General features: G+C 43.0%; 2 protein-coding genes across 9 annotated transcripts in view; one reads left to right on the top strand and one right to left on the bottom strand.

Moving 5' to 3' along the window:
- The window catches only part of NHSL1 (NHS like 1), a 265999-nt gene extending 251311 nt beyond the window's left edge, over positions 1-14688 (top strand). For all 6 annotated transcript variants that reach the window (XM_084622655.1, XM_084622654.1, XM_084622657.1 and 3 more), the window contains one exon: positions 4852-14688. In XM_084622655.1, coding sequence (XP_084478781.1) covers positions 4852-5584 — 733 coding nt within the window. In that variant the 3' untranslated portion in view covers positions 5585-14688. The remainder of the gene's footprint in view (positions 1-4851) is intronic.
- Positions 109-26967, bottom strand: HEBP2 (heme binding protein 2). Of its 3 annotated transcripts, none has more exons than XM_084622662.1 (6): positions 26513-26543; positions 26110-26182; positions 23397-23532; positions 17810-17990; positions 16109-16205; positions 109-739 (listed from the first exon to the last, which is right to left on the bottom strand). In XM_084622662.1, exons 2-6 carry the CDS (start codon positions 26179-26181, stop codon positions 623-625), a joined length of 603 nt encoding a protein of 200 aa, XP_084478788.1. In that variant the 5' UTR covers position 26182; positions 26513-26543; the 3' UTR covers positions 109-622. The 3 variants fall into 3 exon arrangements, with proteins under 3 accessions (XP_084478788.1, XP_084478787.1, XP_084478789.1); XM_084622661.1 differs by lacking the exon at positions 26513-26543 and adding an exon at positions 26586-26967 and having other exon boundaries at positions 111-739; XM_084622663.1 differs by lacking the exons at positions 109-739; positions 26513-26543 and adding exons at positions 14832-15044; positions 26586-26965.
- Positions 26968-27367: the final 400 nt, after the last annotated feature.

The raw sequence follows: 27367 nt of genomic DNA, 5'->3' as shown, positions 1-27367 counted from the left end.
TACACACAAAGGTTCACTCTGTATGGAATACATACATGGAATTAATGTGTGTATATTTGTGTGTGTAGATATATCTATACACACACATACACAAAATATAAAAATAAAATAGAGCTGGCAGTGATGCCTATAGTTAATATTACCTGAGACTTCTCTTTAAAAGACCCCAGTTTTCAGTTGCTTATAATTTTGCTAAACTTTAACTACTAGGACTGAAATTTTCCATGTTACGTGTCTGCTTCAGGCTGAATTTTCAGGAAAGGTTGAGCAAAAAATGGTTTAGTTGTTTGAGAACAAGACTAGGAAAAAATAAGATTGCTTTGGCCATGTTAAAACTCCCTTCTCTCGCTTCCCCCTTCTTCCTCCCTCCCCTTTCATTGAGAAGGTCCCATGTCTCCATGCTTTGGAACAGGGACTTGAAATTTGGCAAGGAATTCAGTCTAGGTTAGAGTTGTGCCTTTTACTCTCCCTGTGAAATTTGGCTGAATAATAAACCTCTGAAAATCTTGGTTTGTGCATGTTCCGGGCTGGCAGCAAATGTTCCATCTTCACTGAGGATACTGCATACCCTCAGAGCTCCAGGCCAACCACACTGAGAGTGCTCCTCTGACTCACTCAGTGTTCATTGAGCATGCTTCAGCCTAGGAAACTGCAAATGTGTCCCTTTGGCAGCTGCATGAGAGCCTGGACTCGGAGTGTTCAGTGTTTGTAGCAGCCTGCCACAATTTCTCCAAGGAACCTAAGAAAGAGAAGGGAAAAGACCATTTTTAACCATTTATATTTCAGCCAAATCTGAATGGAATTTCATGGTGGAGAAGAGGGGGAAAGCATCTCTCTAGACCAGGGGTGGGCAAACTTTTTGGCCTGATGGCCACATGGGGGTTCCAAAACTGTATTGAGGGCCAGGTAGGGAAGGCTGTGCCTCCCCAAATAGCCTGGCCCCAGCTCCCTTCCACTTCCTGCCCCCTGACTGCTCCCTTCAGAACCCCCACCCATTCAACCCCCCTGCTCCTTGTCCCCTAACTCCCCCGACCACTATCCACTCCCATGCCCCCGGGACTCCCACGCCTATCCACCCCACCCCCCCCCCCGGTTACCCATCCCCTGACACACACCCCAGAACCTCCACCCCATCCAACCACTCCCTGTCTCTTGACTGCCTACCCCTCCCCCGGGCCTGCCTGCCCCTTATCCAACCTCCCTGCCCCCTTACCATGCCACTTAGAGCACCAGGACTGGCAGCTGTGCCACTCGGCCGGAGCCAGCCACACCCCTGCGCAGTCTAGAGCACTGGGGCAGGCTGGCGGTTCTGGAAGCTGTGCTGCCCGGCAGGAGCTTGCCACCCAGAGTGCTGGCAGCACAGCGAGCTGAGGCTGCAGGGGAGGGGAGACAGCAGGGGAGGGGCCGGGGGCTAGCCTCCCCGGCTGGGAGCTCAAGGGCCAGGCAGGAGGGTCCTGTGGGCCCCAGTTTGCCCACCTCTGCTCTAGACCCTTGGGATTCTTCCTGAAAAATAGCCAAGGCAGGCTGCAAACAGTGGAGCTGTAAGAGCTTCTTAAAGACAAGATCACAATAATCCTTTATAAGTGGAAAGTGTGAGGCAACTTCTATATAGGGGTCACTAAAGCCACCCCTGTATAACATAGAAATGCGTGTACTAAAATTCAAGCATTATTCTGCCTGGCTGCGTAGGCCCTGACACAGAGATTGACTTAGATAGGGTGTTCCTGGTCTTGGACAACACTCTTACAATATTTGCCCCCCTTATACTCCTTAGTATTGCCCGTCCTCCCTCACGGCGGGTAGGTGCCATCACTGCACTTTTCTTTCTCTCAGCTAGAAAGATGTAAGCAGCAGCATTTGAAAATTACACCAGTTACACAGTACGTTGCCTACAGGTGTGTAATAGGTGGGATGCACCAGAACTCCTCCAACACAAAGGGTCCCGAGAGTACTCCCGATATCACGTGGCAACATCCTCTTGCTGCCTCCAGCTTAGACAATGTACTGTATTTTGGCATCTCGTTTTCTGTTGGTAGGCCATAATGCAAAATGCATCTGAGCGTGCCATGGAGAAAGCTCAGCCTCTGGCAGAAATGGGGATAAAACATTGCATCAGAATGTCCTTAGGTGTCCATGGGGTTGTACCATTTATGGTTTTAACAAGGGGAATGGTCTGTATTGTACAAGTCTTTTTGTAAATAATAACATGTAATTTGATGTGTAAATCTTGCATTTGCAACAAGTGCTGAGAGTCATTTTTAATCCTTTGGTGATATTATATGTATTATAATACAGCATTAATACACTTTTTATATGTATTCTTACTTAGTCCACAGGTGCCAAGCATATAAGCTCCATAATGATGTAAAAACAGGGGCAATAAAAATCCAGTTCCCGCACACTTAGGCTCTTCTGATTTTTGCTGTTTTCTCTATAGTATTCATTTTTAAATTTAAAATCATGTAGCCCCTCTGGCTGCAAAGATAAATTTCATGTTGTAAGTTAACAAATTTGGCTGCTCTTGGATCTGTAGTCAAACAGATGGGAGTCATAGAGCACCAACAGCATTGTGAATATCTGTCATTTATCTTGAAGGCCTAATTTTAACCATTTAAATTCTTATTTTTAAAATAATTTTATCTAAAACCATAACATCTAGTTCTTTTTATTCAAACTTATCTTTTGTGTTGTTAACATGCATGACTATGTACATTTCCAAAGTAAAAGGCACAAAACTACATCCCTAAGCTCTCCTAAAGGAACCACGAGCAATAAACAGCATGTTTCTAAAGAATATATGCCAGACAGACTGGACCGATATATTTTTTGTAGGGCTGTCAAGCGATTAAAAAAATTAACTGCGATTAATCGCGCTGTTAAACAATAATAGAATAAAATTTATTTAAATATTTTTGGGCGTTTTCTACATTTTCAAATATATTGATTTCATTTACAACACAGAATACAAAGTGTACAGTGCTCTCTTTATATTCATTTTTGGTCACAAATATTTGCACTGTAAAAAACAGAAGAAATAATATTTTTCAGTTCACCTAATACAAGTACTGTAGTGCAATCTCTTCATCATGAAAGTTGAACTTACAAATGTAGAATTATGTACAAAAAAAAAATCTGCATTCAAAAATAAAACAATGTAAAACTTCAGAGCCTAAAGGTCCACTCAGTCCTACTTCTTGTTTAGCCAATCTCTCAGACAAACAAGTTTGTTTACAATTTGCAGGAGATAATGCTGCCCGCTTCTTGTTTACAATGTCACTTGAAAGTGAGAACAGGCGTTCGCATGGCACTTTCGTAGCCAGCGTTGCAAGGTATTTACGTGCCAGATGCACTAAAGAGTCATATGTCCCTTCATGCTTCAACCACCATTCCAGAGGATATGCGTCCATGCTGATTATGGGTTCTGCTCAATAACGATCCAAAGCGGAGCAGATCGACGCACGTTCATTTTCATCATCTGAGTCAGATGCCATCAGCAGAAGGTTGATTTTCTTTTTTGGTGGTTCGGGTTCTGTAGTTTCCACAGAGTATTGATTGTTCTTTTAAGACTTCTGAAAGCATGCTCCATACCTTGTCTCTCTCAGATTTTGGACGGCACGTCAGATTCTTAAACCTTGGGTCGAGTGCTGTAGCTATTTTTAGAAATCTCACATTGGTAAGAAATCTCTTTGCATTTTGTCAAATCTGCTGTGAAAGCGTTCTTAAAATGAACATGTGCTGAGTCATCATCCGATACTGCTATAACTGAAATATGTGGCAGAATGCGGGTGAAACAGAACAGGAGACATACAATTTAATTAACGCATTATTCTTTTTAATAAGCATCATCAGCATGGAGCATGTCTTCTGGAATGGTGGCCAAAGCATGAAGGGGCAAATGAATGTTGAGCATATCTGGCATGTAAATACCTTGCAACGCTGGCTACAAAAGTGCCATGCGAACGCCTGTTCTCACTTTCAGGTGATAATGTAAATAAAAAGCAGGTAGCGTTATCTCCTGTAAATGTAAACAAACTTGTTTGTCTTTGTGATTGGCTGAACAGGAAGTAGGACTGAGTGGACTTGTAGGCTCTAAAGTTTTACATTGTTTTTGACTGCAGTTATGTAACCAGAAAAAACCTGTACATTTGTAAGTTGCACATTCATGATAAAGAGATTGCATTATGGTACTTATATGAGGTGAACTGAAAAATACTATTTCTTTTGTTTATCATTTTTATAGTGCATATATTTGTAATAAAAAATAATAATATAAAGTGAGCACTGTACACTTTGTATTCTGTGTTGTAATAGAAATCAATATATTTGAAAATGTAGAAAAACATTCAAAAATATTTAATAAATTTAAATTCGTATTCTGTTGCTTAACAATGTGTTTAATTGTGATTAATGTTTTTAATCATGATTAACTTTTTTGAGTTAATCACATGAATTAACTGCAATTAATCAACAGCCCTAATTTTTTGTGATCAAATCCCAATATTGATGGAGGAAAAAGAATGCAACCTATATCTAGATTTAGTCATGTATTGGCATCAGAAAATCTTATTTGGAAAATAAGTTCAAATTGGCTTGGACATCAACACCGTCAAATACAATAGATTCACTATTCCTATTCTGAGGAATAAGAATGGTGGATTTGTCTCTGACTCCTTTATGCCTCAAAGATCTGTTTTAATATATGCACAGGTTTGGTGGTGTCATTATTTATACTTCCTAGGTTGTTCCCCTCTCTGTTTAACAGTAACTTGCTGTCCTGCTTATTAGTTTGTTGAACAGACTTCCTTGTTTATTTGGGGGGAAAATGTTTTATTTTTATATTTAAAATCTCAGATCCAAAAGGAAAGTCCTTGGCCGCAAAGATTCTGAAGATGAGCGCACCCGCAACCATTCTCCTTCACCCCCAGTAACACCCACTGGTGCTTCCCCAAATCTAGCTTCCCTCAAGCACGCAGGATCAATTCAGAGAAGCATTCGCAAGAGCAGCACCAGCAACGATAACTTCAAAGCCCTGCTGCTGAAGAAAGGGAGCCGCTCAGACACCAGTTCCCGCATGTCAGCAGCAGAGATGCTGAAGAATACAGATCCAAGGTTCCATCGAACAAAGTCAGACTCCGCCCTTGAGTTCCCTGACAGCCCTGTGAGCTGTTCACCCAGCAAGAACAAAAGGGCCCAGGAAGAATGGGCCAAGAGCGAAGGCCTGATGCCAAGGAGTATGTCCTTTTCCAGCACTAGGTATGGCAGGTCGCGAACACCACCCTCTGCTGCCAGCAGCAAGTACAACGTCCGGAACCGCATCCAGAGCAGCCCCATGACTGTTATTAGTGAGGGAGATGGGGAAGCAGTTGAACCAGCAGAGAGCAGGATCCGTAGGACTTTAAAAGAGCAGCAAGAGAGCCAGCTCGATGTGTTTGACAGCGATGAAATGGACATTAATGATTTTCTGTATGCTGAGGAGGCCGGTTCCAATGAGACCAAGGCTCCAACTCACCTAGACTTAATGACTCAACTCATAAACCCAAATGCTTCAAAGAAGTGTCTAAGCCCTTCAGACGAAAAAAGTTAAGAAGGGAGGACAAAGGCATTTGGTATTAGTCTTTCAGATGGTATATAGAATGAGTAAGCAACAGATCCCAGGAGGAAGCCCAGTCCAGAACAGTTTATTTTGCTAAGCATTTATTAATGAACTTCATATGTGCGTTGAACGCTGGAGCACTGATTGTTCTGCATGGTTGGGTTGGGTAGGGTAGGGCTTACTTTGAGTAGGTGGTCTGTGACTTTAAAGAAAGTAACAGATGAACTTTTTCATAAGCCTTAAAAGTCCTGTCTGAGAGAGTCTCCTCAGATCCTTTGGGGTATGAATTTTTTGAGACTTTTTGATTGTGGGAGTAAAATTTAGAGTAAGTCTGAAAAGAAGATGGGAGGTTTCTGTGGTACAAAGGGGCAGTTGCTTTAAAGTTCCATTCTATTTCTGAGGCTTGGAAAGTGGATGAGATGCGTGGCCTGTTGGAGGTAGCAGGGCTCGTGCTGCACAGCTTCTTTTTTGTGTGTGCGCCTGTTAATTTAAGCATGTCATATTAATGTAAGAAGATCAATAGATTATGAATTGGTGTAGGTACATTTTTCCAGAGGAAAATATAAACTTGTAAAACCTAACACAGGAGAGTGAGCACAGTTGTAATACAGTACTAGCTGCTGTGCAGCCGTAGTGACAGTCTCACACACACACTCTCATTTCCAAGTGAATTGCTTACTTGATTGGAAATTGAGTGATCCCTTAGGAGAACTGAAATAACAGGATGCATATTTATAAAGAGAATGTAAGCAAATAATAGGAAAATGGGAGAGGAATATGCAATACACTGCCAGATTCGGAAAGTTTCAGGTGTCGGGAATGAAATTAATCACAAAACATGAATTTGAGAGTTTGCACCACAGAGTAGTGGTGGAGCCTTTCCATTTAAATTTAAACATGGGGGTTACATTTTGCCAGAAGTTTTTCTTCCATTTATCAAAATGGGAAGACTTCTTATAACTTTCATCACTTGAAATGTCAAATACTTGCTAACTTTTGGTTACCAAAGAGTAAGTTAGTTATTTTCCTTTTTGATTTGCCTGCAGTATTTCTATTTTTAGAAGAAACACAATTTTTAGCAAGGTTTGTTTTATTTTATTGTATATTTTACTGATGGTAATAGAAGTGTTTAATGGTTTTCATTTGTAAAGAAAGTAGTTGATTAAAACTGAAACATTGGCTGGGGTTTTTGGTTCATAGTAGGAAGGAAGCTTTGAATTTTTAAAAGGATTTTTGCATCATTTGATGGTTTGTGCAGTTTTTATATTGATTGTAAATAATGGGTTGTTAAATACCTTTTGATCTTCCCACTTCAGAATTTATACATTTTTAGACTGCTTTAAGAAGAAACACTCGCTTTGTAGATTATTTATTTTAGTGAAATATGCTTGTAATCCCTTTCTTCAATCCCTTACTTGTTAGTAATGTAAATTTCCGGGGCCTTCAGGTAACTCATCCCTTCAAAAGAGGGGGATGATGACAATGCTGTGACTCTGCTTAAATAAAACAAGGCTGCCAATTGCTATCTTGTCTTTTGAATTGATAACATCTGTTAGTTGCAGCCAACATTTTGTGCTCTTATATAGAAAACCATGCATCTAACTACAGTACTAACATCCAGTTCATATAGCGAAACTTACACTTTAGTGGCATCTAACAATTTTTGGTATCTCTTCAACCCATTTTTACATATATTTTGGGACGAACCCAATTGCAATGAATAGGCCTAAAGAAATCCTAACTCATCTCCAACCTCCACCCCATACTGTTTACTATATAATTTTCTCAGATGTTACTGCTCCTCCTCACTTCTTTGCTATCGGTCCCAGGGAACTAGAGTTCTTGCAGCAGCAGATGAGGGGTTAAATCAGTGGGAGCCAGTTTGCCCATAATATGGGCTCTGCAGTGCTGCATGTTTAAATCCCTGGAACACTGGAACTGTGAAAAGCAAACTTTCTATGCTTCAAATATGTTGAGCAGATGAAAATACCAGATATATGCATTTGATTATTGGAACCAAGTGAAAACTAATTCAGCTAACCAACACTTAAAATAATTGTTAATACCGATCTGAGCTATTTACAGCTATAAAGACATATTGCAAAAATAAATAAATAAATAAAAATGCACAAGTACTACATGTTGAATAAAAGTTGTAATAAAGGGGAATCACACATGGTTATCATTTTTCTTCCTACGCCAATCAAATATTAAATGTATAGCTCCATATTTTCATGTAACAATTAGCACTTACATTTTCAAAATGCTGCACAAATGTTAACTAATCTCATAACACCATCTTGAGAAGGAGGTAATTATTCCCATTTTGCAGATGGGAGACTAAAGGGCCTGATGCTTCTAGTGTGTAAGTACATGTAGGAACTGAGTTCAGTGTGGTCTATTCACATCTGTGGTTGCAGGATCAGGCTCTCAGGCAAATGCCCAAGCCACCCAGCAACTCAATGGCAGATCTGGTATATAAATAAGAACTTAGGGCTGGAAACCACAAACTCCTGTGTTCAGTCACAGCTCCATAGTTAAGGTTGAGTTGAATTTTGCATATGCATTTTGACAAAAATAACATATGACAATATGATTTATCAAAACAGATACAATACCCAATTCCACTGTTCAGAGGTATCTAATTCGGAACTAGAAAAGGGAGAAATCCATGAATCGGGTGGTTGCTATAGGAACACACTTCATTCAATGTAAGGTTTATATAGTAAAATATATTCTAATCAGATTATAGACATCTGTGTTCCAAGTAGCGCCTCTGGAATCTGGTGATGTCCCCCGTCTTCAGTCCCTTTACCTCCTCAGTCAGTGATCTGTACTGAATTTTCTGATATGTACACAACTACTCCTCAGCAGCATATTCTTAGGCCAGGTCTAATTTTGTCCACATCGTAATGTTGAGTAGGGATGTGGGTTCTTTTACATATCTATGCTAGCATTTTATTTCACTAACCAAACTGGTAGAAGCAACACCAGCAGCAAAAGTACGTTTTTGCCCGTATACGCTCTGTCTACATTAGGAGGATTTTGGTGATATAGCTCTATAACTCTAAAAGTCTATTGCTACGACTTTTGAAATGTAGACTAGGCCTTAAAAAATCTCCACTAACCATATCCAGGGAGTTGGAGGGGAGAAAATGCAACCCTCAGCCTTATGCAACTGAACAAAGACATTTCATCCAAATCCTTCATTTAGTGTTACTGTTGGAAGGCTTGTTTGCATATCCTCCAACTAGTTGTTTGACTGTTGATGTGAGTCAGAAATGATTACTGAATCTACCTAGCTATGATATGATTTTCAGTTTTCCTCTTCTTTGCTCACTTGCTTTTCAATTCCATTGAGTATTCTCTCAAGTTTGCTCTTTATTAACTAATTTTATACTTCTTTAGCTCTGACAACAGTATTTCTGTATTGGATCTTCAGTATATATACTCTACAACACATGAGCACAGTGACCCCAAGAGCAAAATGCAACCTGAGTCCACAACATTTATTTATAACTAAGGCTAAGTTTTTGTCACAGATATTTTTAATAAAAGTCATGGACAGGTCACAGGAAATAAACAAAACTTCACGGCAGCCCCTGACTTTCACTAAGAATATCCCTGACAAAAGGGGTAGGTGGGTTCAGCACCCACTGCTGCTGGGGCTCCTGGGTCCCCCACCAATGCAAAGTATGGGAGCTCTGGAGTCCCCTTACCCCTGGGGCTGGGCAGCTATGGGGTCCCCTCACCCCGGGCAGCTGGTAGCTGCAGGGTCTTCCAGCTGCTGGCTGCAGCGGCAGCTGTAGGGAGTCCCCGCTGCCTGCCGCGGCTGGGCAGCTACGTGGGGCTGTCCGCGCGCCGCAGCTGGGCAGCTGCACAGGGTCTGCTTGCCGCCTGGGCAGTTGCAGGGTCCCCCCTCACCAGGTTGGGAGCTGCGAGGGCAGGCCTGGCTGGGAACTCCAGCCCCAGGGCAAAAAATGTCAGGGAGGTCAATGGAAGTTACGGATTTCATGACATAATTGTAGCCTTATTTATAATATATACAAAACTGACACGATCCTGTTCAAACATAGGGTATGGATCCTCTGCTCCAATAAGCTTACCGTCTAGGCAAGACGAAGACTAATCAAAGGCCAATAGCTCAGATTCAGAAGGAGGTGGAGGTTATTGGTTATAAGAAGTTAGGGAAGGATTTCTGGAATACATGGATTTGAAGGAGGGGAGACTGTGTTTGACAGACAAGAGTGTAGACTGTTCCAAGCATAGGGAGCGCGTGAGACAAGGCACAGAGCCTAAAGTGACAGGAGAGGTGAAGTAGTACAGAGTATTGAGAGAGAACAGAATAAAAGAGGGGGAAATGAGAGCAAGATGTAAATGTGTGCAAGATTATGTATCACCCTGAAGATGACAAGAAGCTTGAAATTAATACCGTAAGAGACAAGAAGCCAATGCATGGATTATAGGAAGGCTGGGGAATGATTCAGTCAGAGCAGTGGCAAAGGAAAATTCTTTTAGCAGCAGGGTTTTTGTGGACTGCAGGGGAAAGAGCAAGGAGGCCAGAGGGAGAAAGGTAGTTAAAGCCAAAGTTGGTGAAGGCATGGGAATCAGTTTTAGAAGAGAGGAAAGGGCAGATTCTGGTGATATTAAAGGAGAAGAAATGGCAGGATGTAGCGAGATATGATGAGTCAGGGAGGAGAGAGAAGTCAAAGATGACATGGTTATGAATCAGACACAGGTAGGATAGCGGAGTTGTCAGTCATGCAAAGGAGGTATAGGAGAGGAGCGAGGATGGAAGTTCACTTTTGGAAAGAGTGCATTTGTGATGGGACAGCAAAATGCTATATAGGCAACTTGAGATTCAAAGATGTGTGGAAGGGAAAAAAATCAGGTAGAGAAGATTTGGGACCCTGTATGTATCCAAGTGGGGCTTGAAACTCTCAGCAGATGACGTCATGGGGACAGTAAAGGGGGGAAAAGAAGTGGCCAATGATAGAATTTTAAGGGAGACAAATAGAAAGGAGAGTGGAAAGACGCAGAGCACAGAGTTGTGGAAGCCAAGAGGGGACAAAGCAGGGAAGAAAGGTAAACAGTATGAAAGGCATTACATAGTTCAGAAAGAATGATGGAGACAGAACCCATGGATTTATCTAGGTGAGGGTCATTAGTGTCCTTGGGCAGGGCAGTTTCAGTGCAGAGGAAAGAGCAGAAACTAGATGGGAGGAGAGGAGATCAAGGATAAAGTTGAAGAGGGATGTAAATGCAGCCTGACTAGATACTGCACTGTATATGGAGGGCAAGATAGAGTGAAGGTTGAATCAAATTTTCTTCACCTTCCTCCCCCAAGATGGGGAGGGGAGGGAAACAAAAGCATGCTTCAAAGCACAAAGGAAGGGGAGGGTGGAAAGAGAGCTATTAAAAATAAAGGAGACAGAGAATCAAAAGACGTTTCGGATGTAGGAACATATCAAAAGGACAAAATGAGGGTTTAGGAGCAGAGAGAAGAGAGACCTCAGACTTGGAAACTGCTACAGAGGAGAGGAAGGAAAGAGTTTGACACTATTAGGAAAATGCATTCCATGGCAACCTGCATGTAGCAGTAAGGTGAAGATAAAACTAACTAACAGCAACCTTTTTTTGCTAGTGAGACAAACAATTTAGACTCCTCTCTGAAGGAGGAGAAGTGTAGGCAAATATTATAGTGGTTTATGTTTTTCTAATGATAAAACGAATAGGAAGTCATAAAGTCACTTAGCTCCTCTTTCCTGACTGCTTATATGTCTGTCTCTTGTAAAGCAGACACATCCTGCCCATTTTTTATCATTCGCGATTCCAAGTCCCTTCAAGCTGCCAGTCATGCTAACTTAATGAATAGATACCACTAATTAATTGCCTTCCTTGAAAGAGGCAAGATTTCCTGCCAAGTCCCAACTGTAGGCCTTGTCTGTTCCAGTTTGACTAAATTAATTATAATTAACCCAGTGCAAACCCCCTAATGTAGAGTTACACAAACCAGCTTGACTGTCCTTTAAATCAGTTTAGCTTGACTAATTTAAAATCAATTTATTAAACCTGTGCAACGTTTCCTGTTTAGATAAGGTTTTACTCTTGTAAGTTTTCCAAATTCCTTTAACCACCAGCCCACATGGATTTATAGATAGAGGACCACTTCCCAAACCTCTAAAATATATGGAGTAGCCATCTATGATGTAATCAGGACAACAGTAGTGACAAAAGTTAATCCCTCCATGCTCCTTTTCCACCTGAAAAAATACAGATTGAGCAGGCATCAATGGCACCTCACACAGAACCAACAAGAGGGATATCCCGGTGGTGGCAATTGTACTCCTCAACACTGTGAAGATAGTGAAGATAGGCTATTCTATCCATGCGCAACATAATTGTGTAGTGAACATGCACGTCTTCTCTGGTATGCTTTGGATAACGCAAGCTTCTGCAGAGCCATCCTTTGCATGACTACCACTCACTTCTTTAACATAAGTTAGTGCCCCATCCCATCTAGTTAAAAATTTAAAACAATCTAATTGCATAAGATTATTAAACCTGGAAAATTCCTCAACACAAAACTTTAACTAAAACCCAATTAAGATTGCTGTGTAGCAATGTACTTAACTATTCTGTCCTTTTACATAACTGAAGCACTTACAAAAGACTTGAATAATTGGAGCATTTTAAGTCTTAGTCTGCCCACATTATACCTTTATAAAACATATTTGTCTAGAAGTGCCTGTTTCATCATTATACAACCTTAACTTTGATCCAAAATTAATAGTATTCTTTCATAGTCAATACAGCAAATTCTTCTGAGAGAAACAGGATAAGTCTCTTGGTTCCATCATTTTAAGAGGACCTTAGAAAAGGATAGTGGAACATGATAATGGCCACTCTGGGAACTATAAACTCTGGGAACTGTGCCAGCTGACTCGGGGCAAGGGGCTGATTAATTGCAGTGCAGATGTTTGGGCTTGGACTGCAGCCTGCGCCCTACAACCCTGTGAGGTGGGAGGGTCCCAGAACTCGGACTGCAGCCCAAACACCTATATCACAATTAAACAGCCCTTTATCCCAAGTCAGCTCAGAGAGCTCAAGCCCCACGAGCTTGAGTCAGTTGACCCGGCAAGCCACAGGTATCGAATTGCAATGTAGACATACTCTTTATGTTCAAAATCTGAATTAATACATGCTGAACAAAGATGATGGTAAAGGTCGAAGTGTCAGGTAATTTATTGCTCTGAAGGAGAGTAAATAATTTTCTAGCACTCCATTATGCAATAAGTACATTTCATTCACATAAATTACTTAGGCACTTTTGTTGATAAACATTCCAATGACTTTTTTTCAAACAACCTTTTGGGGCCAATCCCCAGTGAAATCAGTGGCAAAATTCCATTAATTTCAGTGGCAGATCAGGCCCTTTACCAGCAAATTCCAATCTCTATAGCGAATATCCCACCATATCGTTCCTTTCCTCTGTAATGTACTACCCTGATTAAACCAGATTTTAGAACTGTATTAGACAGCAGAAATCCTAACTACTGTAGAACCAAGATAGGAAAAGAAATCCAGCAAAAGATATAGGTTTAAAAAGTATATACTTATAAATTAGATCTAAAATTTATACCTCAGATTAATTTTTAATAAAAGCCTGACATTACTGTGTCTGTGGCAATAACAATTTTAGGAACACTAAAAAGCTCAGGAAACTCAGAAGTTTAAATTGAAAGAAAAAAACCTTATAGCAAACAAGAAGTGAAACAAAATAGGCTTATCTGTTCTGATCTCTCTGCAAAAAATAAATAAATAAATAATGCAGCTGCAGCAATCCCTTGCTATTATCTTCTGTTGTCTCCTGCCCAATCCCCTTTTCTACCATGACCTCTTCATTGTCAGTCTAATATAGATTGTAAACGCCTCAGGGCAGAATTTAAGACTTCTAATTTGCTTGGAAAGGACCCTGGACAAGCATGGTGTTAAACAAATACATGTTATTTTACTTTAAGTGAAATTAACTTCTGGAACAACGCTTCATTTTTTAAAAGGTGAGAGCATGAAGATTCCGGGTTTAGAGGGTGCTTCTAGTTCCAGGCAGCTACTTTCTGTGTCCATTTAGAAGCAGGTTTGATGGATTCTAAAGCCAATCCTAACCAGCTCTCCTAAAACAGGAGATTGCAACAATGTGCCGACTTAAGGATGGTGAATTGCCTTTGTACTTTTGCTAATTTGGACTGATAATCTAGTCAAAGGATAAAAGCTTTTGAAGTCAACGCATCAGTAGTCACCATGAAAGTATATATCAATCCTAGTGTAAAAAGTAAAGGTAACACTTGAAATTACCTGAATATACTAACACTGGATATATAAGTGCCTGGACTAGTACCATAAAGCAAACAATGTATTTCAAAAGGCAAATGTTGGAGGCTTTGAGGCTAAAAATACCCAGACCTTGACAGTAATAGTTTGGTTATGTTGTATCACTGTCTATACTCTAGCAAGTGTAAAGCTGTTACCGTATGATGGCTGTTCAGTGGCCAACAAGAAATGCGTAAGTGGTCTCGGCTGAACTTGCAGTGAAGGAACGTCCACAATTCGCAGATGCCAGCATAATAATTCTCAGTACCAGGCATCCTTGCTGGCAGACTTGGCATAGAGGCCCAGGATTAAATAGACAGGAGGATCAGTCAGGCATTGGCAGGGTAGTACAGAGTAGTTTGCCCTGCACTGGGGAGAGATGACTTGCTCTCCTTGCTGCTGCCAATACAGCAACTATCATAATTACTAAATTAAGGTTTATAAAAATGGACTGGCAGTCCAGTGCTGGCACACTATATGCTGTCAAAGTTCAAACTCAGCTGCTCCAGTCAACAGCCTATTTGATCTCTATGGGCAAGAATCTGAGTAGCCCAAGGTGAGCTGAACCTAAGTTTTACTTACATTTTACAGCAAGGCCTCCCTAGTGTGGCAGACTGGAAATACCACAGCAACTACATTCATTTTTAAAAGTTGATTAAATTAAACATGAAAACAAAAATTGAGACAGTTGCCCTTTTTCATATCTTAGTTTGCATTTGTTCCCCTTTCAGCTTTTTCTTTTGACAATCCATAGTTGTGCTATAGATAAGCCCATTAGCAGGATGACTGCCTAGGAAAAGGAGTACTGCGGAAAGTGATCTGGGGGTCATAGTGGACCACAAGCTAAATATGAGTCAACAGTGTAACATTGTTGCAAAAAAAAGCAAAGATAATTCTGTATTAACAGGTGTGTTGTAAGCAAGACACAAGAAGTAATTCTTCCGCTCTACTCTGCGCTGATTAGGCCTCAACTGGAGTATTGTGTCCAGGTGTGGGCTCCACAGATCAGGAAAGTTGTGGACAAATTGGAGAAAGTCCAGAGAAGAGCAACAAAAATGATTAAAGATCTAGAAAACATGACCTATGAGGGAAGATTGAAAAAATTGGGTTTGTTTAGTCTGGAGAAGAGGAGACATGATAACAATTTTCAAGTATATAAAAGGTTGTTACAAGGAGGAGGGGAAAAAATTGTTCTTAACCTCTGAGGATAGGACAAGAAGCAATGGGCTTAAACTGCAGCAAGGGTGGTTTAGGTTGGACATTAGGGAAAACATCCTAACTGTCAGGGTGGTTAAGCACTGGCATAACTTGCCTAGAGAGGTTGTGGAATCTCCATCACTAGAGATTTTTAAGAGCAGGTTGGACAAACACCTGTCAGGGATGGTCTAGATAATACTTAGTCCTGCCTTGAGTGCACGGGATGGGATTAGATGACTTCTCGAGGTCCCTTCCAGTTCTATGATAGTTAATATTGATATTTAAACTGTCATCTTTGAGGTAATAACCCACTGAGATGATTGAGGCAATTCAAACCTCTCAGTTACTGTTTTTCTGCTGGTTGCAGACAAAGACACTAAGTTCTTGTTTTCTACACAACCACTGCAGATACAGACTTTCCTAAAAAAAAAAATAAAAGCTTATTGTGAAGCGCAGTTCTGTGGTGAGGGATAGGTTCTGCAGTAAAGAGTGTAGCCACAGAATACATAGGAAGAGTTCCCTGTGTTATGCTGTAGCAACCTCTCTAGGTGTGTGCTAAATTGCAGTGATGGATTTTAAAGGGAGGGAGATAGGGAACATGGTGTGAAGTGGAAGGAACAGGAAAACAGGAAAAATTTCATGGCTTTCTACTCTAACTGAAAGTGTGATCACTCTCATACAATTGACAGAATGGGGGAAACTGTACTGTCATTCTAGAAGAGGCACGTTTGAAATCTGATACATTATAATCTGTCTATATGTTAAAAACTATTACATACAATTCCCAGGCAAAAAAAAATGTCTGAATAAACTGAACTTCTGTCTCTAAAGAAAGTATTTTGTTTCCTATTCTTGATTGCTGGGGTTTCCATTTCTCTTGATAAGCCACACCTCATTGTGTCTATTAAGCAATTTAAAAGGGCTGTCATAGCCAGCAGTATAATAGACCTTTTCATCAAACACTTTCCCATCCCGCTTCAAACTTTCTGCTAGTGTCAGTAGTTCTTCTTGGTTCTTTGTGGCACTGGAATATCCTCCAAAGGACCTGCCAATAATAATAAACAGTAAGAGAACATGAAGAAAGATTATCACTAATAAATCTAAGCTTGTTCTCTATGCAGCTTGTCTAAATCCAGCATGGGTCAGCAGTCATTTTTTGAAACCATATAGTCCAATCCTTTCAGGGACTGTTCCCTACAGCCCGTTTTCTAGTACTTTGTCCAGTTTTGTTTGTTTCATATGATGAAGCTTCTGCAACTTCCTTTAAGATAATTTCACAGTAACAGACTTTACCAATGGGAAAATGGGGTATCTTCAAGCCTTCATGAGAGCTGTTCCTCTTGGTGTAAATGTAAAATGTATGACCACATGCCTTATTTTGTACTTGTAAAGGGTGTTGTTTTGATGTCCTGAGAGTGCCACTGTGAAAAACAAAATTCCAAGGAACGTGGCTTTGAACACCCAGGATTAATGTTCAAGAACAGGGATGGATAGATGGGACGCTTTCCCCAGCACTCATTTAAATTTTCTTTTTCAGTAGTTTGTAACTATGGAAAAATACGACCTGAAGCTTACATGGAAAATGAAGTTAGTTACTTTATGCCTGAAAGTTAACTTTGTCTTAGAACAACTTGTTTTGGTTTAGATTTGGCAGTGGGGAAATTCATCAATTAACATTTTGCTGTCTACTTGAACATATATTCTTAACTATTTTAAACTGGGAAAAGTACAGTGTTTTTTCCAATCCCAAGTCTTTCACGATGTTTTCATTAATATACAGTAAAATATAAATTTTTTTAAAAGAATGCAAGATGATCTCCATCTCGGGATGTTCAACAAAATATTTTCAGGACATGTGACTTCTGTATACTAATTATACTTACTGGGCTCATGTGAAAAAGGTTCTGAGGATACAGAGATTTGGATTGAATTACAGGCTAGTACAGTGGTCCCCAAACTGTGGGGCACATCATGGAGGAATGTTTGCCAGTGGGGGAGGGAGAGGGAAAAGAGTGCGGCAGAGCCCGGGCCAGTCCCCATGTGGGGGTGGGAAAGGAGCGCCACCCAGCCCCGCTCTGCTTCCAGCTCTGCTTTGGCCCCAACCACATCTGCAGCCCCAGTTACTGGCTGCGGCTCCGCATCCGGCCACAGACCCCATTGTGGCCTGGGCGGGGCTCTGCTCCCGGCTCCAGCCTCACTCCCAACCCCAGCCTTGCCCCTAGCCTTGGCCCCTGGCTGCAGCTCCATTCCTAGCCCTGCTCCTGGCCTCAGACCTGCCCCCAGCCTTGGCCGCCTTACTCCTGTCCATGCCCCACTCACAGCCCCAGCTCCCACGGGGTGGGGTGGGGTAGACAAAGGTATGGGGGTCAAAACCATGAAAAGTTTGGGGACCCCCTGGCTAGTATAAAGTGAATTACTCATTCAATAAAGCATGTGCATGCACCATCTTATTCCTCAACTGACTGCCACAAGGTGGCAGCCACAGTTTAGCTGAAGAATATCACGTTGCGTTGCTATATTTTTAGAAAGTGTCAGGACTTCCCTCTTCTTTTGAGGACTAAAAAGATTTTTGATCATATATAAGCTGTCTTGTGCACACAGATTTACTACGTGTACTTTGCAGAGTTGCAGTAGTTAGTTAATACGTACCTGACAAACACAGTCATTTCTGGTCTGTTTTCAATGAAACTGTCTGACTCAGATGGCTTAGGTGGATCAGCTTGATGATCAGATGGTATATAAAAAGAAACTGTAATAGTGGACTTGCAGAATGGGCCTGCACCAGGTTCCACGTGGCATGTTACTGGAGCTGTCATCTCTATCTTCATCCCTATCAGAGGCAAATAAGCAACAGCTACAGCTCTGTCACAAATATCAGGCCAGATAATGTAGAGTGTCAAGAAAGAGAACACAGTGGTGGCTTTATCAGAGGTTGCCTTTGATTTATATTTAAGAAAAGATAGTTTTAATTCATACGTGTTTTTTCCATTGTTGCATTGTATTAGGATTATCTTGTCTGCTTGTAATATTTTTTAAAGGAAATGCATAAGGGCAAATTTCTGCTTGTATGCAGTAGATCCCTTTGTCTCGATTGTTGACATTCCACTACCACAGACCAAACTTCTTAAGCCTTGCAGCAGCATGTAGGGTACGTATAGCTAAATGCCGCAGTGATAGGTAGGCTGCATCCACGCTGTGAAAGGCTCTGGCAGAGGAGAGACAGCAGTAAAAGGCTCCTGCACCTTTCCCCACCGCCTCCCTCTGCTGGATCCTTTCCCTACCAGAGTCTTTCCCCATTGCTGGAGCCTTTCTCTGGGGCAGGAAAAGGCTCTGGCAGTGAGGAGGCAGCAGGCCCCTACACTGCTAAATACAGCAGTGTATACAAGGGAGCAATGGCTTGGGTGTGCAGAGAACCATGTAGGGTACATAGCCTAAGGCTTTTGGTGCGTATCTACTCGCCTAAGCAGTGCCTCACCATCTACACTGCTCTTTAAACCTGCCTGGGGGTTGTGCAACATCTGTACTCTACATGCTGCTATATGTCTACATTGCAGTTGGAAGCAAACCTCCAGCCCAGCCAGATACTTGAGCTACCATACTAAAAATAATTGTGTTGCCCTTGTGGCCCTGGTGCAGGCTTGGGTCCCGCTTGGCTTGAGCTCACGGGGCTAGACCAAGTGATCACAGGAGCCACAATGTCCACTCAGCTATTTTTAGTATGCTAGCATCAGCCTCTTTATCCAGGCTGGGAGGCTCGCTCCCAGCTGCAGTGTATACGTACCCATAGTCTTGGGCTAGTCAATACTTGCTATCGAAAGGTCATCTTGGAGACAGCTTTTTTTTTAAACTCAAAATTGAAAAAAGACTTATGCAGTACAAAAGCACAATGAAGCCTAACTCTTTTTTCTTTTTTAGAGGACCACGGTCAAGTAGTTTTAGGTTCAAAGTTTATTAACTTAAACTTAACTCGTCATTTGGTAGGAAATGCCCTCTACACTCTGGCTGTTTTAGGGCAGCTGCAGTTGATTTTTATAAAAGTGAGCATCATCAGCTATATCTGACCTTTGTATAGGTTCTGTGCTGCAGAGCAAAATAATTTATAACTGTATCAAAAATAAACTACATGTCAATCACTGATGAATGCCCCAAAATAACAGTGAGGAAGAGGAATATTCAGCACATCAGTGGTTTCAAACTAATTTTCAGGTTCTAAAGTCACATGAACCAGCTCATACAGCTTTGATGTACCAGTATGCAGTGGGCTGGGACACTTCAGCATCTGCTGAAACCAGCCTACTGGAGAGGAAGAGTTAGCTATTTTGTTTTTAGTTATAAAGGCCTGGTTGTGGGGAGTTTCTCTCTCAAGGGGGTGTAAGAGTTTTGAGAAATATTCCTGTGATGGGGTTCTCTCCCCACCAGGTCTGGAGGGTTGAAGTGGCTAGGCAGGCCAATTAACTGCCCAGGCTGCACCTGAAGGAGACAGGGAATAGGCCACTAACTGGAAATGGGCTCAGCTGGGCAGGAACAGGAGGGGCCTGTATAAAGCCCAAGAGCAGTAAGGGGCTTATAAGGAAGTAGTCTACTATCTCTCTCTGGGAGGAGGGCTGGTAAACCCAGAAAGAGGGGGAAGCTAGATGAGTAGGAAAAAGCCCAGGGAAACAGCAGCAGCCAGGGATAGGACTGTACAGACCTTGGCTTTTGTTACAGGGTCCCTGGGCTTGTACCCAATGTAGAGGGTAGGGCAGAGTTCCCCTACCAGCCACTGTGAAGTCACCACTTGGAGATGACAGCTCGTCTGGAAGGAAGTCGAATTCCCCAGATGGGGAGGACCTTAATGACCTGGCTGGAGGACCAAGCCATGAACAGAAAGCTGCAGCTCCAGGAGTGATAGGGGCTGCAGGGTGAAAGAAACCAGGCAGAGACAAGGGCAGCATCTGGAAAAAGGTAGTCACCAGGAGGAGATGCTACTAGCAGTGAGTACACCCTGTGATTATCACCTTATATCTTAAAGAAAGCCACTTACCTTCCTCCACCTTGGCTCCTCTTCCAGTGGAACACTGTAGTATTGTGAATGGTATGATAAGTGTATTTGAAAGGGCTTTTGAAGTGAGGGGGTGGGGAAGAAAGGGGCAGGGTAAACTTAGAAGCATTCATGTGCTGAATGTTTCTCTTCCCTGCTGTTGTTAGGAGTATTCAGGGTGTTAAATATTTTTAAAGCCATAAGAGCATCTCCTCTCAGCTATCCTAACTCCTAAAAGGACACACTACTATGTTGGCTTTTATGCCTTACGACAGTGGTTCTCAAACTTTTGTATTTATGACTCCTTTTACGCAGCAAGCCTCTGAGTGCAACCTGCCCCCTTATAAATTAAAAACACATTTAAGCAGCTTGCTAAATAAAAAAGGACATATGATATAAATTCAGACAGAATAGAGGAAAAGTAATTGGAATTTACTACTAACACTTTTACCCAAAATTAACCACTAACATCAACAAATATTTCTTTTGGAAAAAATTACAACTGTTAATGCATGTGATGGGGTGTCTACCCAACACACAGCCTGAAGAGGGAAGGCAGACCAATTAACTTTATTAGGCTGCACCTGGAAGGAAGCCAGGGACTGATGATGGTTGATGAAGCCCAGCTGGGGGAGGAGCTGGGCTAGGCTTATAAAGAAGGGAAGTTGATGATAAGAGACAGCTACAAGGAGGAGCTCTGCTGCCTAAAGAAGGGTGTTACGGCAGTGGGGAGACAGTAAAACTAGGATCCTGCCTCAGACTACAGAATCTGACAAGACTGGGGTGGGGGGAAGTAGCCACAGAGAGAGCTCCCCAGGAGCAGAAGCTGGGGAAGTAAACTAGGAAAGAGCCCAGGAAAATAGCAACAAGGTCAGAGCTTGAGTATACCATGGTTGCTAGGCAGAGGGTCCCTGGGCTGGAACCTGGGGCAGTGGATAGGCCTGGGTTCTCCTGCTGTCCACTGGGAAAGTGGCACTTATTTGGCAGTGGATCAGAAGACTGAGACAGTTTGTCCAGTGCATCTTCATTACCTGGGAAGGAGAAGACTATAGTAACCTGGCCAGAGGGCCAAGTCTCCAAGAAGGAGTAACCTGTTTCCACTGAGAGACCCCCTTTGGCTTGCTCGCCCTGTGGTGTATCAGCGTCTGAGGATGAGCTCTGCCCGGGCTACCACAACGAGGTGCCCAGTGATAAGTAAACCCCATGATAAGGCATAACATGCTTAAAATGCTTTGTCGCTTATTGTTTACCTTTTTCAATAGCTTAAAATACAAATATATTCAGCCATCAATAGCAATCAATCAGAAGTCAAGCTTATAGGGGATAGGAGCCCCTGGTAGTATTAAGGGTATTTAGTATTTGATCTATTCCAGATGCCATTTAAATATGATTAACTTTTCCTATACCCACTACTAAGAGAGATTTAATAAAGCCCCTTTAAATGCTGCTGCTTATTGCAATTTAGGTACTAAGGAAGACCCATGGATTCACCAAGGGAAAGTCATGCCTGACTAATCTAATTGCCTTCTATGATGAGATAACTGGTTCTGTGGATGAAGGGAAAGCAGTGGACATGTTATTCCTTGACTTTAGCAAACCTTTTACATGGTCCCCCACAGTATTCTTGTCAGCAAGTTAAAGTAGTATGGGCTGGATGGATGCACTACAAGGTGGGTAGAAAGTTGGCTAGATTGTCAGGCTCAACGGGTAGTGATCAATGGCTCCATGTCCAGTTGGCAGCCGCTATCTAGCGGAGTGTCCCAAGGGTCGGTCCTGGGGCCGGTTTTGTTCAATATCTTCATTAATGATCTGGAGGATGGTGTGGATTGCACCCTCAGCAAGTTTGCGGCCGCTAAACTGGGAGGAGTGGTAGATACGCTGGAGGGTAGGGATAGGATACAGAGGGACCTAGACAAATTGGAGGATTGGGCCAAAAGAAATCTGATGAGGTTCAACAAGGACAAGTGCAGAGTCCTGCACTTAGGACAGAAGAATCCAATGCACAGCTACAGACTAGGGACCGAATGGCTAGGCAGCAGTTCTGCAGAGAAGGACCTAGGGGTGACAGTGGATGAGAAGCTAGATATGAGTCAACAGTGTGCCCTTGTTGCCAAGAAGGCCAATGGTATTTTGGGGTGTATAAGTAGGAGCATTGCAGCAGATCGAGGGAAGTGATCATTCCCCTCTATTTGACATTGGTGAGGCCTCATCTGGAGTACTGTGTCCAGTTTTGGGCCCCACACTACAAGAAGGATGTGGAGAAATTGGACAGAGTCCAGCGAAGCGCAACAAAAATGATTAGGGGTCTGGAACACATGAGTTATGAGGAGAGGCTGAGGGAACTGGGATTGTTTAGTCTATGGAAGAGAAGAATGAGGGGGGATTTGATAGCTGCTTTTAACTACCGGAAAGGTGGATCCAAAGAGGATGGATCTAGACTATTCTCAGTGATAGCAGATGACAGGACAAGGAGTAATGGTCTCAAGTTGCAGTGGGGGAGATTTAGGTTGGATATTGGGAAAAACTTTCCCAGTAGGAGGGTGGTGAAACACTGGAATGCGTTACCTAGGGAGGTGGTGGAATCCCCTTCCTTAGAAGTTTAAGGTCAGGCTTGACAAAGCCCTGGCTGGGATGATTTAGTTGGGGATTGGCCCTGCTCTGGGCAGGGGGTTAGACTAGATGACCTCCAGAGGTCCCTTCCAACTCTGATATTCTATGATTCTACGCTTTGTTAAGGAAGTGTTTCCTAAAGTGTACAGTGTGTATCCACCTGGGTGGAGTGAGGGACTATTTGCAAGATGGGTGTGCAGAAAGACCAACTGGCCTCTAGAGTCTTTAAAAAAACAAAAACCTCACTGTTATAACTTTCAAAACTAAAGAGTGTTTCTTAGTTAACTAATACAGAGACCTTTCCCTGAGTCTGCACAGAGCCTGAAACAATGGCTGCTAACACCGATGGTACTTTAATTGTCCACATTAACTATTTCACTGCTCAAAGCAGAAGGAAGATCTATACCATAACCACCAGCATTCCCAAAGTCAGGTGTGGAAGGAGCACAAAAGACTAGTGGAGATGTATGGATTAAGAGAGGTATACCCTTTGCCATCACATAGGGTTCCTGAGTGACAGGACTGGCTTTCCTTTCCTGAAAGCGCTCAGCTTTCAAAAGTTTAGAAACACTGAATTATTGAGCAGTATAGTTCAGAGCATCTTACCTTTCTCATTCTTGCCCTGAATATAGTCAAAGAGCTTCATGAAGCCAGTGCTGACAGCTGAATCATAGTCCATTGATTTAACAGAAGTGGCAACCCATTTAGCTGGTTCATACTGCCGGACTTCATAATCTGAAGCCTGTAAACAACCAAAAAAAGAAACTATCAAGAATAGCGCTTCACATGAGCATCAGAGCATAAGTGATTAGGTGTTCACAGAAACAGAATTCCTTCATTTTTACACCACAGGCTTAGCCTTATCTAACAAACTTTTTTAAAGGGGGAGGAGTATTAACCAGCCTGACATTGCTGGAGAAAATGATTAGGTACTAGACAGTAGGAACAGAGAGCCCAACTATTGCTCAATGCTTGGAACAGTGTTGCAGGTCAAGTTCAGATCAAAACATGAAGTTTTTATTTATTTTTTAAAAAGTCAGGAAATATATGGAAGTTTTTCCTGTGTTGATTTATCCAGGTTGCACATTGCTGTAATGGTAAAGAACATAAAGAGAACAAAACAGTGGTTCTCAAACTTTTGAACTGGTGACCCCTTTCACATAGCAAGACTGAGTGTGACCTCTTCACCCTCTCCCCCCTTTATAAATTAAAAGCACTTTTAAATATATTTTACACCATTATAAATGCTGGAGGCAAAGTGGGGTTTGGGGTGGAAGCTGACAGCTCATGATCCCCCCCGCATGTAATAACCTCACAACCCCCACTTTAAGAACCTCTGGAATAAAGCTTTTTTACTATTATAATTAAAACCCAAGATTACCATAACAATTTTAATCTTCCTTTATTTTAGTCTGACAGCACTTTGTGAAGAAAAAATAAACAATAAATTTCTCTGGGTGGTTTGTGTGGGGCTTTGACTCAGTCAAAAAAAGAAAATTATAAAAAAAAAGGCATTAAAGGAAAACCACCGCTTTTTTAAAACAGTCTAACAAGTAATGTAGTCTAGTGTGCAATATGAGTAAGTCAAAGAAATAGTATGAGGTTAATAACTTTTGGGGGGAAATTCACTTACCAGATACCATTAATATATTGATCAGAAATTCACAAACTTTTTTTTGTGACCCACATCTTACTACAGTACCTCTCATGGCTCACTTCCCCTCATAAACACCTGGACCACCTCAGAATGATCTCTGTGACAACTGCAATGATTACTTGAATTGCAAAGTAACCTCTATTTGACATAAAACTTTCTGCTATTAATCAGCCAGTCCCTTGAAACAGCCATAAAGTTTTCAGTGGACCACACATCAAAGTTTGACAGTCTCTGTCTTACACTATCAAGGGGGAAAACCATAAACAATCTAAGGCTGTGATTTCACAAATACATGCATAACTTTTCTCAGTGAAGTAGTCATCTTGTCTTCAGTGGGACTACTCATAAGAAAAGTTACACACTTGTATACGTGTTTGGAGAACCAGAGCTTAATTTACTTCAGGAACTCTGGAGATTTGGTTCAATTCCTATATTGCTCATAGTACATTGGGCAAATCACTTACCGTCTCTGCCCCTTAGTTTTCTTATCTGTAAAATGGGTATAGTACTGCTGTACCTTACACGGATATTGAAGATAATTCATTAATATTTGAGGTTCTCAGAGCTTGCACAGAAGAACAGTGAGTGCATGGCAGGCTGGGCCGTAAAACTACCTTGCACACAGCAAATTAGTGCTAACTCACTGTCTATGAAGACCCTGCTGCTGCACACCAAAACCACTCTAGTACGCTTTGATCTACGAGTAGTTCAATGTGCACTAGGGAACATCTGATGCACAGCAAGAGGGTCCACATGGAAACTTAGTGCATGGCATGCTAGTGCAAGGTAGATTTACATGCTAGTCTGCTGTGCACTAACTGTTCATCTTCTAGAAAAGCTTTCAGACATTAAAATAATGGGAAGCAATACAAGTATACTGTGTATTTTTGTTGACCAAACTGCAACACAAAATATAAACTCCCCTATTTCATCTTTTCCAACTCTAGTTAGCAAAAGGCTGTCACAGTAGGATTGCAAATCCAGAGCAAAAGAAGTGTAAACCAGCTATTTTATTTGCCTTTACAAGAATTCCGTAGAAATAGTTCTACTGATTTTTAAGTTTAGGAAACCTCTGTTTACACAATTTTGATTTATAACCCTAAATCAACCTGACTGTGTACTTAATGTGGCTAAAGCAACCTTAAGTTCTGCATTTATTTGCATTTTATTTTAAACATGCAAGATTGTTGTTGCCTTTAGGTTAGTTTTCTGTATTTTATTTCATCCTAGAGGAATAGCTAGCTAGTCCTGACACCATGGAGATGTTTGACTTCTGCACTCCCCCCTTGCCCCCACTTTCCACAATGGTTATCCCAAGCTGAAGATGAGCCATTTAGGATGTTATGATCATTAGCCATTTAGCCCATTATGATCGTCTTGTCTCATCTTTTATATAACACAGCCCACAGAGCGCCAACAGTTCTAGCAACCTGAAGTCCTGCAGTTTGACTCTTATTTTTTTAATCACACTTATTTCCTCTGCTCTCCTAAGCCCTAGGACTAAAGTGCTTTACCTCAAGCTCCCTGCCATGCCCCCTATTTTGGTGAGACGTAAGCCTGGCATATTTGACCAGAAAGGAAGGCAAATAAAATGAGTGAGAAATGGGGTGTTCTAGCACAGACAGCAGGGCCCCCTCTCCTTTTTGCTAAGAGGAATTTCACCTGGCTTGGTACCGCTGTCCACTTGGGCAGCTCCAGCCTGGAGGCAACAGCTTGTTTGTTGGGCTTCAGCATCCTGGGGAAATTAAAGCAGAGCGAAGTTAGGAGGGCCTTTCCTAGCCCCTCTCCCCTTGAGCCCTACCTAGGGTGACCAGACATCCTGATTTTATAGGGACAGTCCTGTCTTGTATAGGTGCCTATACCCCCCCGAACTGCTGTCCCGATTTTTTTTTTATGCTTGCTGTCTGGCCACCCTAGCCCCCACCCGCAGCAGGGCACTCAGCCCCCTCTGTGCACCTCACCCACCCAGCCGTGGTGGGAGGGCTGGGATTAGCTCAGCACCTCTCTTCCCCCCTCCCCCTCCATCCCGGGGCCGGGCCAGCCCAGCACCGTCTCTCTTCCTCACCTGCCTCAGCAGCTCCCACCCAAATGCGCCCCCTGCCCTTCCCCAGCGGGCTGTCCCCCCGGCAAGCCCAAACCTCTGTCTGCCGGAGCCTGCCGGCTGCTTGGGGGCGGGCCAGGCGGCGAGGTTTCATAACCCCCGGAGCTGGGCACACCCGCCGCCCGCTGGGGCTCGGCCCCTTGCACCAGCAGGCTGCCCCCGCTGCGGGAAGGCGGGGAAATGCGCCCGCCGGTCCCTGCCGTGCAAGCCGCGGGCAGCCCCGGGACCCGCTCCGAGCGGCCCTTCCCCAGGCGAGGCGCGGCGCGTCGCGGGGGCTGCAGCGGCTTTCTGCCCCCCGCGATTCCTGGCAGCTGGTGAGCGGTGGCTCGGAGTTGCGCGAGCTCCGGGCTGCCCGGGGATAAGCCGGCTGGGTGGAGCTGAGGGCCGGGCCAAACGGCGTGGAGACGGGCGGGGAGGTGGCGGCGCCAGCCTGCTCTGTCCCTCCCCGCGGGGCCGTGCCGCGCCTGCCCGCCACTGGGCGCGCTATGAAAGCGCTGGGGGGGGGGGCGCCCCGAGCGGTGATGGGGCTGTAAGGGGGCCCGACTCTCTGCAGCAGGGCGAGAGATTACACGGCGGCTTTACTAGTACCATGCGCGGAAACGGGCCACCCGGGGGGGTTACCCCGAGCACTAGTAACGGGAGGGTTGCCGAGCCGGGCTGCCACTTCTGCAGAGATGTGTCTGTCCCGGCGAGACAGAGAGTGTGTGTGTGTGGGAGGGGGGGGGTTCTCTAGCGCCATCGCCTTCACTGGAAATCACACCCGGTGAGATCTGAGCCCCAAGTCCCCCGACAGACCTTCCTGGCCAAGGGGAGTGCAGA

The sequence above is a fragment of the Lepidochelys olivacea genome (genome assembly GCF_965140295.1).
Source record: "Lepidochelys olivacea isolate rLepOli2 genome assembly, chromosome: 3".
Lineage (NCBI taxonomy): Eukaryota > Metazoa > Chordata > Testudines > Cheloniidae > Lepidochelys > Lepidochelys olivacea.
This window is presented reverse-complemented; position numbering and strand designations above follow the sequence as displayed.

What these genes read in the sequence shown, in the direction of transcription:
- HEBP2 (XM_084622661.1), bottom strand. Translation starts at nt 26,181, where the DNA reads ATGCTGAAGCCCAACAAACAAGCTGTTGCCTCCAGGCTGGAGCTGCCC. An exon ending in GGACAGCGGTACCAAGCCAG is followed by an intron (nt 23,533 to 26,109) that starts GTGAAATTCCTC and finishes GGTTGTTTACAG; the next exon opens with GCTTCAGATTATGAAGTCCG. An exon ending in GAAATGACTGTGTTTGTCAG is followed by an intron (nt 16,206 to 17,809) that starts GTACGTATTAAC and finishes TATTATTGGCAG; the next exon opens with GTCCTTTGGAGGATATTCCA.